Consider the following 17,764-nt stretch of genomic DNA (forward strand, 5'->3'; position numbering starts at 1 on the left):
ACAACGTACTGCACCACTACTGCAGCCTTAAGAGAGTTATAATTTCAGAATGGGGCACTGCTGTTACTAACCTCACGTATCTAACATGAATGTACCTGAATCTGCCTACTACAACTCAAAGGTTCAATGACAGATCCATTGACCTGCCTGTTTTAAAGGAGCAGAAAGCCTTCCTTCTGGTGGCTAAGCACAGAAGGCTTTACAAGTTGGAAAAGCATGGGTGGAAATTACTAATACAGCATTACACTAGAGAAATGCATCTGTGCTGAGGAACTCCAAGTTTGATCATGGATTGCAAGTTTATCAAGTATTTAAAAACCATTAAGACTACAAATAAAGGGGACTGCCATCAGCCAAAGGGCTTGTGGAATTCACTGTTCAGAAAACATGCTCCACCAAAGGTACACTGAAAGGCAGAGCTATTGCAGGGTCTGTTGCTAACATCCCAAGAGCCAATTTTCCGAACTATGACTTTTCTCATTCCTTTCTTTTCTCTCTGACCTCATTCCTCACAGCCCTTATGCCCTTTTACTTATCATCTTAAGTAATTATAAAATGATACCAAGCCAGAATTGAATTATTTTTTGAGCAAGCACAACACAGATGTAAAATGACTGGGTGGGGATGTACAGAATGAGTTTTCTTAGTTTTCTTGGACTGCACTTATCATCCTTGTTTCTCCTTTGCTACTCCCACTAAATACACTAATGAATAGATGTCTTAGAACTGCAGTCTTCTGGTAAAGCTTCACAAACTCAGAAATAACTTGTGAACCAGAGCTTTCACTGTATAGGTGAAAGAAATGCAGAGGTTTCATGGGAGACTTCAAAAAAAAAAATCTAACAATCAGGACCAATCCAGCTTTCAGACAGAAAACTTCCATTCTTTTCCACATGAAAGGTTGAGATGCCTGCATAGACAGCATTGACAAAAGCTCCTCCATACACCCACTCCAGTTGTACTGCAGGAGCAATCAGCCCAACTGCACAAGCCCAGAGCAGCATAGGGATCAGCACTGGGACCAGGGGGGCCCCAGCCCACTCTGGGGGTGAGAGCACTGGGGCCTGGTGCAGAACAGCTATCAGAAGCTGGGGAATCCTGATCAAACATATGTGTACACAGATAACTGTTCTAGCAACTGGAGAAGGCCTCAGGGTCATGTGTGAGCAGCTGCCAGCAACTGGGGACACAGGGATGCAACAGCTAGCAGCAGGACCCTCAATGTCTAAGTGCAATTGCTAGAGGGATCCACCTTGGAGATACAAACAGATATGGACATATCTATTAATTTATACCTATTACCAATGTGGACCTCCTTCCTGCTTAAACAGAGAAGGAGAATGAGATAGTTGGTGCTGTCTGTCTAATCTGTGTGGCTGGTCACACATACAAATATACTGCGTATGCTGTGTGCCTGCTGGGAATACATCTCTAGCCTTGGCATTCATGGGACCTGGAGACGTGCAGGAGCAGCAACAGCCTCACCTGCCTCAGACTGCTGTGTTCAGCATGATTTTCCCCTAACAAACTGATGCTTTACTCACTGGAAAGGATGCAATCATAAGATGCGAGGGGCTGAGATCCTTGTCTCAGAAAATAGTAACTAGCCAGATAATTTTAAAAGACTATGAAACTTAGCCCTTGTGCAAAAAGAGGTGTTTTATACTTCGTGCTCCTTAGAGAAAAAATGAATAAATAACACTCGGGACTTTAGCCTCTAAAGATTTACTCCATGGATTATTTATTAGTATCTAATGTTATCTCTTATCAGATAGCAATCTTGTGCTTGTTGTCAACAAAATAATATTTTGGAAACCTGTGATTGAGCTATTTAATCAATTTCACATAAGGCAGACACCTGTGGCACTTTGAGCAGCAAACACTGGTCTCCCCTGCTAGACATAGATAAGGGATGGCTTGTTTCCACTTTGATCATATTTACATGGGTTCTTGAGGACATCATTCCCATCTCTGTGTTTGTGGCTTTAGTGACACTGGGTATGAATCCGCAATATCTACCCCTTCATAACTTTCCCTTTGAACTCCGAAAGCAGTAGCTACAGACAGTAAAATCAGACAAGTTAATCCTAATGGTATCACGGCCAAAGACCGCTTTGTTGATCTTGAGCCAACTGATAAGGATGCACAGCCCTCTGTGCACCTCAGGTTGGGTAACCATTAGCTAGGTTCACTTCTGTGGGAGAAATCCACTGCCAAAAAAACTGTTTTGGAGCAGGCTTCATTGCAGCCATCCAAATGCTGATCAGAAGAGAAAGCCTGGATCAGCATCAAGCAAACATACCAAGCTAATCCAGAATCATCGCTACAGTGAATGTAACACTGGAGTACCAATGGTCTGCAGCTGAACACTAGAACTGTTCATGACCTGGCACTCTTCATCCATCTTCTTCTAGCCAAGTGGAACAAGCACACAACAAACAAGTGCCTGATCATGTAACGGGGTACAGTTACATGCTGCACTTTCTGCAGTACAGAAAGCACCTAACAAGTCCTCCCATCATAGATTGATTCATCAGACCTGTTTGCACACACATCAGTTTCCTAGCTGACTACATCAGGCTAAAAATAAACAAACCAAAAAAAAAAACCACAAACAAAAACAAACAAAAAAAAAGAGCAGAAGGTTGCTGTTTATAACCACAATAATTTCAGTGGTCATATTTATAGTGCAAATGTCTGAAGCCAGAGGGGAAGCTGAAGGATAGCGAATCACACTGCAATTACAAGAATAAATGACTGAGTTGGAAGGAGGGAAGAAAATGGAGGGTTTCAAATGTATAAATTGATATTCCAGTTTCACTGCTGACAACAAGGTTTGAAGTAACTATCTTATTAACTAACAGAGGATTTGAATTTTCCAAGGATCCTGTAGGGAGGCTCTCTTCCTGGGGCTTTCAGAAAGGATTTGCCCCTCTGCAGAACAAGGTACAACAACTGCTGTGCTTGAAGAAATTCCCAAAGAACTGTTGTTTCTGAAAAAGCCAACATAGAGCTCCAGCACAGGGCAGATATTCTCTTGAGAAGTGGTACCAATAGCTGTTTAATCAAGCTGCAATTCTCTTCCTATAGTTTTTAGAGAGAAGTTCAACTTCTGCATTCACATGAGGAAGCATGTTCAGAAGAAATGGATAGTTCCTTGTCAGCTGATCCTATGACACAGATTTTCAGGGTATGTTGTGCACTAGGTGCCAAGCTAAATCTTGTATGAGCAGCAAGTCGGACTTGACTTATGACATAGTCTGCCCCAGTTTAGGCAACTGCTAATTGGCTGAGATTCTGTTATCCAAGCAATAGCGTCTTCCTGACTCCTATGTACTTAAGGGTGTTGCCTGATGCTCTGAGGAGATTGCCAGTCAGTGGAAATGACTTTCCTCGAGTTTCTGACATCAGGGTTATGTACAAAGGCCACAAGTGTGCAATGGCCAGTGTTGCTTGTTGTTGAAATACTTAAAATTCACAGTAAGAAAAACAAAGATGTAAAGAGGTTTTTCAGTGCTTCACACCAGCACTTGCAGACTCACCTTATGCCTTAGCATTTCTTCTGTGGCTGATAACATAGCTCATAGAAAAAGAAACATCTAATGCTTCCTGGGAGCTTAAACAACAGCTGACACATAATGAGTACAACACAGTGTGTGTGATGGCTCAACATCTGCTCTTTGCTACACAAGTAAAACTACTAACCTTGATCCACATAAAAAAAAAGTGGTTCCACAATCACAGCAGTGTAGATAAGATGGGAAAACATACAGAAATTGTCTCAGACTGACTCATTATCACTTTGTAATTAACACTTTCATATGTTGGAAGGTTTTTCACTGAAGAGAATAAAAATGATAAAATAACCTGCCAAACTCCTGCACTCACCACTGTACTTTAATTTGATGAGGCTACTGAAGCACTGTTTTTCCAGAAGCATTGGTGAGGTCTTCATTAATCAGCAGCATTTATAAGGTAGAACTGAAGATAGGAGAAGAAGATTAAGAAAACGGTGCTCACCATGCAAGCACACAGGAAGGCCTGGAATCCACCTATCGAATCATCACCTATACCCGACCAATAAAAATATCAGTCTGTAGGGACAAAGAAGAGTCCTCCAACTGATTCCAGCACAAATGGATTCCTTCAAGAAATAACCCATACAGGACACAATGACCAAGGAACTGAAAGAACAATATGAATGCCTGGGTGAGGACCATCAAAGGAAAAGAAGAAAGGCTCATTGAGTTATTTTTCTGGCCTGACTTCCTCTTACAAGAACGTACTTTCAATACAAATGCATATACAGAAGCCCCAGGTCATCTGTTAGTAATGTGAACACAGGTACAGCAGGATCTGGAGCACTGCAATATCAAAAGATCATAAGCATTCATTTTAAACATGAAACTAGAGAAGAACAAAAAAACCACAAACATAATACAGATCTGAAAATGAGCAAATAAGTACAGTGCAAAATTCCAAGGTGAAGCATGAAACAGAGCAGAGACAGGAGATAAAGAAAGTAACAGAAAAAAAGAAGAGATTAGAAAATAATGTTGGAGTCTCTGTAGCTATGGCACTATTCCAGTGAGCAAGACATGTGGGGCTAAACCTCAGTGTGAGGAAGCAGCAACTGGACTCAATTCTACCTTTGTCCAGAAAAGGACTGTAAGCACATTGTGCCAAAAAGGTTTGAAAGGAGCAGCAAAAGTTAAGCATTTAAAGAAGGTATTACAAATGCCTGCATCTATGAAAACAACCCGTGGCTTTGTTCCAGCCATGGCTTACACATCTCAGACATGCCTCAGCCCAGCAGGGCTCCTGCCACAACTGGGGCAGGCAGCATTCGCTGACAGACATCTCAGGCAATCCAAGCCCTATGCTGCACAGCATATTAAGGTTTTAATTCTGTTCCATGAAAACCAGGTGCCCGGAATTCAAATTTTATAATGCCAAGCCTTAATCTGTCATGCCTTAATCTGATATAGCCCCAGTGGACTGTACTCCAGCAATGATGTTTGTTTCAAGCAACAAACACTGAAGACTCTTATTCAGAGCAGAAAGTTCTGTCCATGCTTTAGTACTGAAAGATTATTTGAGAAGCTCTCAAATAAGGATACATCAGGATAAGGATGGCAGTTATTTCACTAAACTTCACTGGGTTCAGATTGATAGGTTGATTTGAGCTTGAGAACTGTATCTACAGTGCACACTTCTGCTTAAAGTTACAGATTTATGCTTTAAGAGAACAAGTTCTCATGGAAAAACTCTATCAGCAATGAAATATAAGAAAAATTAGCAGCCAGCAGATCATCACATGCAGGAGTATGCAAACACTGGGTCATGGGTGAGTGACCTTCATGTAAGTTAATGGGGGATCATGACAACAGGGAAACCTGCTCTGGTGTTGCAGAAGTGTGAGAGACTGGTGGGAATGAAAGCCCTGATGGCTTTCTCCCTGTGTGTTAATGTCAGAGGAGGAAGAATGGGCAGCTGAAATACCTCAAACAATTCCTAGGGATCTTGTATACTCCAGTTCAATAGTCAAACTGACATCTACTGTACATGCACAGACACACTGTCATTATAATTGTGTTATTCCTTGAGATCCACTGTTCTTGTATTACTCAGCTAAAGGTCTGATGTTACCATGGACTGTCTGGATTCACTCAAGAAGTAGCCAGGAAAGTTACCACAACATAAACACTTTAGTCACTATGTATTCAAACTGGAGACTCAGGGACAATGGTACTTTAAGGCTTATTAGCTGCACATTACATAAATCAGACACAGTTTGGGCCTCAGCATTTCCCCAAATGATTCCAGTTGCAGCCTGTCAAGTTTATGCTACCTATGGCTGCTACTGCCTCACAGGGCTACAGCCCCAGCTCAATAACAACCGGTGTAACCAAAGTGAAAGCTGAACAACCAGCTCAGCTAGATCATCCTGTGTAGGGAAATCAAGACAATAACAACAAACACAAAACATCAACACTAGCACCGAGGCTCGTGTTCCTTAGGGGAAAGTTTCCTCGGACACAGAAAAGCAGTGGGTTCCAGACTCCTCTGTAGTGAAAGGCTTAAGATGAGCAGGCAAACCATTTGTTTTTGGAACATTTCAGCACCGTCAGAGACAAAACGCTACACCTCTGGAAAGCAGTGTGCTAAAGATATGATTTGAACCACAGCAAGAGATCAGAATGCCTACCAAATGGCAACACTTGATGGCTGCTTAGTGCCCTAAGTCTAAGATCTGATGGCCAGAACCCAACAGAGCCCCTAAACAAGCACTCACCTCAGAGAACCAGGCTAAGTTGTGGCAAAGACTGGAAAGACTTTCCTGCAGAATTCCCAGTATCGTACTCAGCCATCTTTACCTTTCAAACTGTAAGTATATTAAACAAGCTTCAAGCAAACTTACCCTGCCCACAGAATTTCGTACGGCATTACTAACAAAAGCACACCAACTCTGGGCAGATCACTCAGGCAGCAGTAGTATGGTGTAGTGATCAGAGCTTAAGCCTTGAAGTTATCAATAGATTTTTTCCTGTTGGACTTAGAGCTTTCCTTTGCTGAAACGTGATTCCATTAATAACCCAATATTGCCCCAGTTGCCCCCACAAATCTAATTTTAAGCTTAACAAAGCTTTTAGCATGATCCTGCTGAGCCAAGACCCTCAGGTCTATACAACGAGGTATACGCTATCTCAAATCAACATGCTTTATCAGCTACCAACAGCTGCTCTGCTTGGGTGAAGCTCCACTCTATCCCTACGCTCCTTCCATTTCAGAGATGTTTGGCAGTGCTCTGCATATCAATCAATAGAACAGTTCAGTTCAGAAACACTGACAGAAGCAGTACTGGAACAAGTGTCTTGTGTCTTGAGAATGCATGGAATTGCCACAAGCCAAGTATGACAAAATGTGACCATGACTATCAGAGGAACCCCAAGAACAGAGCTGATCTCCAGCGACTTCATTCAGTATGAGCCATACGCCTGAAGCCGTACCTTTAATCACCTTACCTTTATTGTTCCTACAGCAGATAGCGAAGCAGCGTATGACTTGTGAAAGTCCTGTAAGAGAAATAAAGACATCTATTCACTCAGAACACATTCTATTACACGCTGAGTAGATGACACTTCAAAAGTCTCTCTGAAAATCTGTCTTCTTTCATGAAAACTTTATGAAAAAAAAACAAAAAAAAACAAAAAAAAAACCAGTTATAAAACCAAGCCAGCAGCCAGACCTGGGTCCAGACCTCAGCCTTCCCCAATCAGACCAACACCATGTGTCTGCAACAGATACAAGAATTATGAGGGTACTTTCTGCTGAGTCACCACTAAGTAACTACAGTAAGAGCACTTTTTTCATAATTATCTACCCTTACTTTATTACTACCTAACGTCCACAGCTGCTGGCCTACTGGCACGGCGGGGCGCGGTGCACGCGGCGCAGAGGCTTCCCCTCATCCCTTCGGCGGGGTCCCAACGCTCCCAGAACTCTCAGACTGGAAGCTGTGAAACGCTGAGCGAGGCAAAGGCACGGCTCTACCCTTTGCCAGATCACGGGATAAAGCACAGATCAGTGGAACTGCTGGCAAGGCTGGGAAGACGCGCGTGCTGAAGCTAGCGCTAGGAAGCGAAGCAGCTATCGCAGGCGCCGAACGCCTCCTCGCACGGCCGCTCGGAGCCACGCGGCCCGCACTGACGGGCATCACGCGAGGAAATGACGGACCCCCCCCGCCTCCCCCCTTCGCGTTCGGGGTCCGCCCGCGCTCGGCGCACCGCCGCCGGTCCCGCAGCTCACCGCGCACCGCATCCCCTCGGCGACCGCGGGGCCGGCAGGGAGGCGGCCGGGGCGAGAGGGCTCCGCGGAGCTCCGCGGTTCTTCCCCGCCCAGGGACGGCCGAGCGGCAGCCGCGGGCACCGGGAGGGCGCGACGCCCGGCGGCGTTCCCCCTCAGCTCGGGGTCCCCCCGCGGCCACATCTCCCCGCTCTCCGCTCACCTCCTCCCGTTAGCTCCTCGCAGCCGCCCAGCCCGGCACGGCGGCCGCGCACCCAAGGTGAGCGCCTGGGGCGCGGGGCGGGCGGCGGCGAGCGGCCAACTCCGGCCCCCGCCCCTCCTCCTGCCGGCAGCGGGCGGCCGCGGGCGCGGCTGGGATTCGTAGTCCACCCCCCGCCGTCCCGAGCCGCTCGCACTCCCGCCGCGGCCTACACGTCCCGGCGTGCCGCGGGGCGGGCGGTGTCCGCGGCCTCAGGCGCCTCAGGGGCTCCCGGCGTCCTCGGCCGGGAGCGGGAGGGGCTGCGGTGGGCGGCTGTCGGTGGCAGAGCCATCGGGCGCTATGGGGTCGTCGGCGCCAAGCGCTCACCGCTCTGCTGACGTTCCTGGTTTTTTTTTGTTTTTTTTTTTAAATTTTATTTTACTTCACTTTTGTTTTTTTTTATAACCTACTTCATCCTTCTCGCTCCCCGCTCCGCCGGCAGCGGGAAATGGCGGGCTGAGCCCTCACGGCAGGTGCGGGACGGCGCCCGCGTGTGTGGGAGCAGTAGGGTCCGGGTGCGGGTGCCGGAAGGGGTTTCCTTCAGGGTTTATTTTTGTTTTCCAGAGTTGTTTTGAAAAATGCAGGCAGCAGTGTTAGAATCGTGCAATCATTAAGGTTGGAAAAGACCTCTAAGATCACCTGGTCCAACCATCAGCCCATCGCCCCGTGCCCACTAACCCGTGTCCGTCAGTGCCGCATCTCCACTTTCCTGAGCAGGCTGAGCACGGTGACTCCATCACTTCCCCGGGCAGCCTGTGCCAGTGCCTCACCACTCTTTCTGAGACGAAATTTTTCCTAATACCCAACCTGAACCTCCCTTGGTGTAACCTGACGCCATTACCTCTCATTTTATTGCTGTTATTCAGGAACAGTTATTGTGACCACCCTCCCCCGTCACCACAACCTCCTTACAGGCAGTTGGAGAGAGCCATAAGGTCTCCCTTGATCATCTTTTCCAGATTGAACCATCCTTTCCCTCACCTCATCCCCATCAGACCTGTGCTCCAGGACCTACACAGCCTTATTGCCTTTCTCTGGACATGCACTAGAGCCTTGATGTCTTTCTTGTAGTGAGGGTCCCAAAACTGAACACAGCACTCAAGGTGTGGTCTCACCAGTGCTGAGTACAGAGGAGCAATCACCTCCCCAACCCTGCTGACCGCACTACTTATACAAGCCAAGATGCCATTGGTCTTCTTGGCCACTTGGGTACACTGCTGGCTCATGTTCAGCCAGCTGTCAATTAACGCCCCCAGATCCTTTTCCTTCATGCAGCTTTCCAGCCACTCTGCCCCAATCCTGGAGCCATACATGGAGTTCTGTCCTTTTAGAAGTTTACTACATACATTAGGCATCAGGCACAGACATGTGTCAGTAATGCAAATGAATGCAACAGAAAAAAGGTCTGAAGTGTTTCCTGTTGATCGAACACTTCAACACTCACAGACACACTTCTTTTTTTCATTTTTAAGGTGCAGATTTTTGCTGCCCCTGTCTGAGGAATGCACCTCTCCAGACAGATCTCAGCAGTCTGGGTGACTGGATGTGACTTTGTATTCATTTCAGTTTGTAGAGGATTCATAGCTATTCAGTACCTGAAGAAGGCCTACAAGAAAATTGGAGAGGGACTTTTTGTACAGGCGTATAGCAACAGGATGAGGGGAATGGCTTTAAACTGGAAGAGGGCAGATTTAAACTAGATATAAGGAAAAAATTCACTGTGAGGGTGGTGAGACACTGGAACAGTTTGCCCAGAAAGGTGTGGCTGCCCCCTCCCTGAAAGCACTGAAGGCCAGGCTGGATGGGGCTGTGAGCAACCTGGTCTAGAGGGAGGTGTCCCTGCCTACAGCAGGGGGTTGGAGCCTACATGATCTTAAAAATCCCTTCCAACCCAAACCAGTCTGTGGTTCTATGATTGCCTTGTGAATAAGCAGGAATAGTAGTGAGATGTCCACACTGATTGCAGCCTTTAGCCCTTGATTTATAAATGCATTACAACACACAGATATACATCTCTCTGTTACACAAGAGAAAATGTTTTCACCCCTCTCCGATTCTTTGAGACTTGTTTTTCTAGCTTGAGATGGAAGATGGTAAAAGTTTGAAAGTTCTTACACACTGACACCATGACAAAAAATGTAGAAACAAGTGTCTACTGGAATGTAGTATTTTGAGAACCCTAAAATGATTCCCTCTCAAATTAGATGGGTTTTTTGTTGTTGTTGATGATGTTGTTTTTTGTAGCTTGAAATTATAAATTATTTCAAAATGAAGCACAGTTCTTTCAGTTTTGTCAAACTGGAAAATTTCAAGGTCTGCACACTTCAAAAGCTGCTTTTTAAGTAAGAGGTTTGTTATAAGCAGTCTTCTCCCCAAGAGAGCGTAGCAAAAAGACATTTTGAAGGAAAAAAAATCAGAGTAATAGAAATGCACCACATCCAATAAACTTCATTTAGGGTGGTGCTGGATGCTGGGGATACAGAACTGGGGTAAATAGAGGTACTTCGGGAAAGATACCTTTCTGATGCAGTTTTACTTATCCAAAAGTTTGTCTTTTTTTTTACTGCGACATCAGTAGAATGTGTAAGAGCAGAGGTGCAGTGAGCTTAGGGAACTGTGACATCACCTTTGACATACTAAAGTTCTGAACTGCTTTATTACCAATAAAGCACGCATTGCAGTAACACACTACAGATAGAGCTGTAGAACTGGAGTTAGTACAGAATAAATATTGCACAAAGAAGAGGGAAAGTAGAAAACTTAAACAGGGAAATAGCAGCATAAAAATTTTCCTGCTGGAAAATCCACAAGAGTATAAATCATTTTAAACCTTAATAATCCACAGCGAGATTTATATGAAACTCATTGTGTCAATAGCTGTATTTAAGTACATGAACTGAAGCTGGTTTTAATTTCTTGTGTGCGTTTCAGCGTGACCCAAGGGAATGTTAATAGTTCCTTTTGTTGCTTCTTTCCAGCACTGTCTGGCAAACTGGTAAGAGACGCTTCAATGCTGAAGTGCTGAACGTAGGAGAAACAACATGAAAAGTAGATGTTTGGTCAAAGCAGGAGATGGTTCAACTTCATAAGGCAGAACAAGACTCGTGCACTTGGTTGTGGAGCCTCATGAGCATCCTAGGACAGGTCAAACTAGTAAAGTGGAGGTGGACATATACAGATTGAAGTAAAGCATGTTAAGATTGATGGGGATTTTCCTGATTTCAGTGGCAGTTGGCTTGGTTCTCCAAGCACTCCTGTTAATTAGTGACTATGTGTGTCCTGTACAGATACATTACTCATGTCAGGCTTTATCATTGCGTGTTATAGCAGGTATCCTAGAGGAGGCTTGAACATGAGTACATTTCCCTCTTCACCATGAAAACTTCCTGGAAAGTGTAGAAGTGCAAATGCTTTAAAATGTCCTCTGAGAAGGACTGGATTTTAAACAAAGCTGTGTGCCTGTTAGTTTGTATGGAGTGATGGATACAAATCAGATGAGTGGCTTTGCATGTGCTGTTTCTAGACAGTTGGAGCAATGTGTCAGCAGAAGGCTGTCAGTGCATAAGGAGAGGAGGACCTGGGGCTACCAGCCAGCTCATGCTGTCAGCAGCAGCCTAACATAGAAGCACCCACTAAATCCCTCATTCTGCCCAGTGCCTTTGGCCCAGAAGCAATCAGGAAAGAAGCCATGCCCTTATGCAAGAATTTCTTTGCCACAGTCTTTGACAAATCTCCTCTGAATGGTACAAAGCACAAACCCTATGCTCCCTCTATTTTTTTTTCCCCTTTCCACTAAGGAGGCTTTATCAACTTGTTTTCTTTCAAAATAAATACAGATTCAGACTATTAATCCAGCAGTTACTGATGCCCTCCTGGATAGAACTCCTGCACTTTTGGAATGCTGTTTTTACTGGGCACTTGCTTGTTGGGTACTGGCTCAAACTCTTTCCATCAGGCTCCAGGACAACGAGCCATGCCTACATTCTTAGGGCAACTGCCAGATCAGTCCCTTACCAGTTTAATTTGGCCTTGAGACTTCCTCAGCAGCTCAGGCTTGAGGTCACTGCTTCATAGAATCATAGAATCATAGAATGGTTTGAATTGGAAGGGATTTTTAAGATCACGTAGGCTCCAACCCCCTGCTGTAGGCAGGGACACCTCCCTCTAGACCTCTGGCCTTCAGTGCTTTCAGGGAGGGGGCAGCCACACCTTTCTGGGCAACCTGTTCCAGTGTCTCACCACACTCACAGTGAATAATTTTTTCCTAATATCTAGTCTAAATCTGCCCTCTTCCAGTTTAAAGCCGTTTCTCCTTGTCCTATTACTACCTGCCCATACAAAAAGTCCCTCCCCAGCTTTTCTGTAGGCCCCCTTCAAGTACTGGAAGGCCACTATAAAGACCCCCAGAGCATTCTCTTCTCCAGGCTGAAGAGCCCCAGCTGTCTCAGCCTGTCCTTGCAGGGGAGGTGCTCCAGCCCTCTGATCATCTTCGTGGCCCTCCTCTGTACCTGCTGCAACAGCTCCATGTCCTTCTTGTGTTGGGGCCCCAGAACAGGATGCCGCACTCCAGATGGGGTCTCATGAGAGCAGAGTAGAAGGGCAGAATCACCTCCCTCAACTTGCTTGTCATGTTTCTTTTGATGCAAGCCCTTGTTGAGCTCACACCTGGTTAAGCCTTGTGGTTCCAGAGCTGAACTAAATGGGATTTGTCTGCCAGATGCTGTAGTTTGCAGCCCTTTGGATGGCTGCTGGTGGCTGGCAGTGTGGTTGCTGCTGAACCTCATGCAGATCCTGCTTGCCCATTGATGAATAAATAATGAGATGGTGCTGGGGCAGCAAGTTACCCAGTGGCAATTTGCTCTGACGGGTTAGCAACTGAATGAAACAGAACCATGTTTATAGCTACTCCGGTTTTTTTCCCCATGTGTTTTCTTTTCTAGACTAAACAAACTCTCTACTTGGAAGATTGCAGTCCTATGGGTCTTGTTTTTACCACTGTAAACTGAAATCTCTTCAGTTTGTTTACATCTATATTTAAGTGAAGGGCTCAGCAGCCGATAACTGCTGTCTACTAAAGCAGCACTGACAGCTGCATGTATGTTTTCTATGTTTTACCATAAATGCTTCTACTGATACAATGCAAAGTGACATTTTTTGATATATTGTATGCTGTTGATTTTCTTCCCCTGGTTTTGCTGTCAAGCCAGGTATTTACTCAGTGTGCAAGGTACCTCATTTCCTCTTTGACATCATATTGTCCTTTATTGTATTTGGTTTACTTTTTCATTTCAAACCGTTTCTCTAAATTGTTCTGTTCATGCAAAGCCTGATTCAGTCCTTCAAAAAACTTGTGCATCACTCTTTTCTTATGGCTGAGGTAATGTCACCAGCTTTGAATGAAGCAAGCTCAAGAGAAGACTATTTAGAGGCAAAATTATGACGACTTTGGTTTTCCATTGTTCCAGGAACACCAGCAGGCAAGAAAGTCATTCTTCTATATTTTTATTTTATCTCTCTTACATTTTCCTTATTCTCCTGGAATACAGGATCATGTGCTGTTGGGGAAATAGGAAAGACCATAAGGCATCCTGGAGGTGTCAGTGTTCATAGTTACACATGGCAAAGTTTTATATCAGTGGATAAGCTTGTCAGTACATTTTATAGCACTGTCACTGGTTTATTGCCATTGATTATGTGATGTCTCACCCTTGCTATTTCGCAAGCTATTTAACATCAGATGATTCATTACTTTCAGTCACATGGGAGGAAAAATAAAATAGTGCATATACTGAATAGACCGCATGCGCATGCTGCTCTGTGTGCTGTAGGAATGGAAGGAAATTAAGGACGAACTTCATGGAATTTGGAAAGGACAAACAACAAAATCACTTGGAAATCTGCCAGTGGGGATGATTTTCTTGAGATAAGCATGTCTATAGTTTATAGTCAGCTCTAGTGAGATGCGCTGAGGGATCCCTCTGTGGTCATGGTTGCAAAGACTATTCAAGAGAAATAAATACAATTGTGAAAAGCAGCTTCTCTGGCTATGCTGGCCTCTTGTCTGGAAAGTGAACTCAGGCTGTTTGCCTCATTGTATCAATCTTGCTGCCTGTAAAATAAATGAATTCCTTACCCTAGCAACACAGTAGCAGCACATGAATTTAGTTTGACATATTACTCATGGCATATTAGGACAAATAAGATTATCTTAAAAAATATGAGTGTTTATTAATATCTCGCCTTTTTGTTTGTTTAATGGGTGAAACTTTGTATTACAATATTTTAAAATCTCTTGCACAAACATTAAGATACTATGTCCTTTAACAAAATCACCTATTTCTTCCTGTTCTTTTTCTGAATAGATCCTTGTTTCAAGTCCTGAAAGCACACATGAGCTGGGCTCTTGCAGCAAGTTTCCTGTTTTGACAAAGGCTGGTTGCATAATTTTGTCCAAGCCAAAGCTTTGACTTGTTGGTCACTGAATGACCTGCTTTTTTTTTTCCTGTACTTCTCAGGTTCTAATGACCAAAAAACTCGAAAGTTAAACATATTTTATGTATCTGGCATAGATTTATAACAAATGCTGTACTCGTTCAAACCAGTATAGTGCCAAAACCAGTGGCCAGAAGCAGATATGCAAGAAGATTTAAGGGCATAACATGTGTATGATATTTTGCTTTGATATTTGCCCATTCCGTACCTGCCCTGCCATCATTAGTTCAGATTTCTTGAATGTGTTCTGGTTTGCTTACTTAGTAACGTGCATGGATTTCTCTTCCAAGTACTTGTTAGTCTCCTCTTGTATCTCAGAAAACATTTCATAACTGCAACACAATTAATCAAGGCCTGTCATGTATGTAATCTCTAATGCTGTGTGAAGAAATAGTGGCTTCTATCTCTTTTGAACCTGGCCCTTTTTGTGCTGTGTGGTACTCAGAGCTTGGAAACACCGATTTGCACCAGTATCTGTCCTCAGACTTGTGCCATATTTTCATCCTGAATGGTATTATGCTTGGACAAAGCTGTGAGGTGTAAATGATGCTGTTGGTGCACGACACCTCTGTGTTGAGTTTGAAGATAAAGAAAAGTCAGTGCGTATATTGGTCCATGGTCCCATTTCATTCCTTGCACTGGGACAAGCTCCAGCAAGCCTGGGAAGATCTCTCTGCCTCTGCAGATACTGCTGTTTTCAAAGTGATGTCATGTACTAAGTATATATTTTAAAAAATACCATCAATATTTGTATTACAGTCTAGATAGCTAGTAAAAGAATTTGGTTTATGATTTCTTGGAAAGCCTACACGGCTCGACAAGTCTAACATCAGAGTTGTTTGTTGACATTATTTTTATTGAAGCATGGATCTTTAGCTTGGTTCACCATAAAGTGAAGCATTTTATTTATGATAATAGACAGTTTAGGGCTATAGGGGCATTATAACGTTGCTGGTGTAAATACAACCTTATCAGAAGATACAAACATGACCCGCAAGAGAAACAAACACCTAAGAGAACACAATGAAACGTTCACTGTTTACAAATCACTTCATTACTACAGACACCAAATGGCAGTTACTGTAAGTAAATCAGTTGCAGAGAACTGACTACATTTAGAGAAGGAAAGGGAACTTCTGTTTGGGGCTTCATCCACAACTGCTTAGTAGAAAAAGGTTTCATGTCAAGCATTCTTTTTTTATCCACAAAACAATGCTAACCAACAGACATATAAAAGAATAGGACTGAAAGATATCAACGTCTTTACAACTACTTTTGCAATTATCTTCTTGATTAGGTACTTTGATTTTTTAATACACTTTGTCAGAAGGTAAATAGCCCAAAAGTCAGCAGCAAAAATATTACAACAACAAAACAAGTAAATACAGTGCCAATGTGTCATTTTGTAGAATACAAAGAGGACAAACAATGATAACTTAATCATATAAAATGACACAGAGCTGAAATACAGTGCACTTAAATACCTATGTGACAAAAAATGTTAAATTCTGTACTTAGTATGTACGTTCTTAAACATAAAATCTGAAAAGTCTTTGTGCTTAAACTTTTTTTCCTGTTAAACAGAATTAGTTGCTTACTTCCAATACTGCCACTGTAACTGATATTACAACAGATCACAATTTTCACAGACACGTCAACATTAAAACATTTACCTATGAGAAAATAAGTCACTTCTCATTAGTTCACAGTGCGAAAAAGTGGTGTACACTCCGTCTTGAGAAAGGCTTTCAGTTATTCATCAAGCCAGTTGCAGAAAAGTCCTGAAACCAGATGCAGTGCTAGGTTCAAAGAATGGAAAGCAACACATCACATGTTGGGAGGAAAAAATAAATTTCTCATTTCTTCATGGATATCGTCTAAGTGACCTTCGTCTTCTGTTGTAGAAATGCCTGAGCCCATGTTGCCGTGAAAAATTCATCATGTAATTTTGTTTGCGAGTGCTGTTAAAATCAAAGGGCGAGGGGAGGAAGAGAAGAATGTCAGTTTGTTATTGGTACTTAAATTGCTTCTGGAGCAATGAGCTAGTGGGACAGATTCTGCTTGCTTCTTGCATAATTTGTGAAGCGCGTAAAGTAGTGTAAAGCACATCCTTGGTACAACAAGGTACAAGGCAATCGAGAATCTGTCCCACTTTGCTTTTTATTTACTGTTCATTATCTTGGGGAAAGGTTAAGAGCTTTCAGCTAATTAAAGCTTGAGCTGTCTGGGGCCATATTCACTAAAGCTACATGCACTTCATACCCTCTCAATACAGCGTGTTTCTCTATTGCAGTCTTATACTCCAGTCACCTTCTGTCTCAGAACATCGGTTGCTGTATCTTGAGAACAGAGGAAAAGCTTTACTTTGTTATCTTCCACCTTTACCACAGAGAAAATGAAGTATAATGCTTTTATGCAGATTTTATATTTCCCTCCCCTGTACTCCTCGTCTCAAATTGAAAAAAGATCTGGGAAGTCTGCATCATTACATGGGAAGAAACCAGGCAGGAGACTGCATCCTGACTGAAGGAGAGACACGTGTTCACACCTGTGTGGAGAAGAATCATCTCATCTTGTTTAGGTTTCTGCTTCTACTGAGGGAAGAAAGAGCCATGAGAGGGCAGCAGCGCACAAGACTGCTCAGCCTGGGGTTCGGTGCCTGAAACCTAACTAATGCCAAAGGGCTGGATCCTACCTTCAGGTAGGTTGTCATCTGTGAATTTTCCCAGTCCATAAAGAGTAAATGCACATGCTGTAACTGGTTACACATTCAAGTGCATGAGCTTATTTTTAGTGAATATGGCCCTTAGGAAAAAGAAATAATTGCATGCTTTGCAAAATAAGTATGATCTTCCAAAGGCAAAGATACCTTATGCTTTGTACCATGACAATATCATCTACAAAAACATGTGTAACAAAATTATACCCTTTTCAACAGCTAATCTAGAATCTCAATGATAAAATTAAATAAAAGCAGTTGTGTCAAAATGTAGAATGTAAGCCGCCCATAAATTGCAAGCTGTCTTCCAGCTAGTTTGAAAATTTCTTCATCCAATTTTATGAAAAAACTTTTTTTTTTTTTTTTTTTTTCCCCTGGAATGTACATACAAGAATGAAACAAGCCCAGCTCCGGATGACAGTGGATGCATCCAACACAACTTTTTGCATTCTTGTTTAAGTTAGTGCTCTAGAGCATTTGAGTTTGACTTGTCCTTGAATTTCACATGA

The 17,764-nt window shown here is 43.4% G+C and overlaps 2 protein-coding genes across 4 annotated transcripts in view; both read right to left on the reverse strand.

Annotated features, from left to right (window-relative positions):
* Positions 1–8,082, reverse strand: part of SLC26A5 (solute carrier family 26 member 5) — a 32,904-nt gene extending 24,822 nt beyond the window's left edge. For all 3 annotated transcript variants that reach the window (XR_006168305.1, XM_042815783.1, XM_042815784.1), the window contains exons 1-2: positions 8,009–8,082; positions 7,026–7,076 (exon numbers count right to left, since the gene is read on the reverse strand). The gene's annotated coding sequence lies outside the window, so the exon portion shown is untranslated. The remainder of the gene's footprint in view (positions 1–7,025; positions 7,077–8,008) is intronic.
* A 7,289-nt stretch (positions 8,083–15,371) lies between these two features.
* Positions 15,372–17,764, reverse strand: part of RELN (reelin) — a 269,232-nt gene continuing 266,839 nt past the window's right edge. The window contains exon 64 of the mRNA XM_042815609.1: positions 15,372–16,497. Within this exon, the coding sequence (XP_042671543.1) occupies positions 16,401–16,497 (97 nt within the window). The 3' untranslated portion in view covers positions 15,372–16,400. The remainder of the gene's footprint in view (positions 16,498–17,764) is intronic.

Source organism: Centrocercus urophasianus, unplaced genomic scaffold (assembly GCF_019232065.1).
Source record: "Centrocercus urophasianus isolate 14NV4802_14NV808 unplaced genomic scaffold, USGS_Curo_1.0 seq_15, whole genome shotgun sequence".
Taxonomy (NCBI): domain Eukaryota; kingdom Metazoa; phylum Chordata; class Aves; order Galliformes; family Phasianidae; genus Centrocercus; species Centrocercus urophasianus.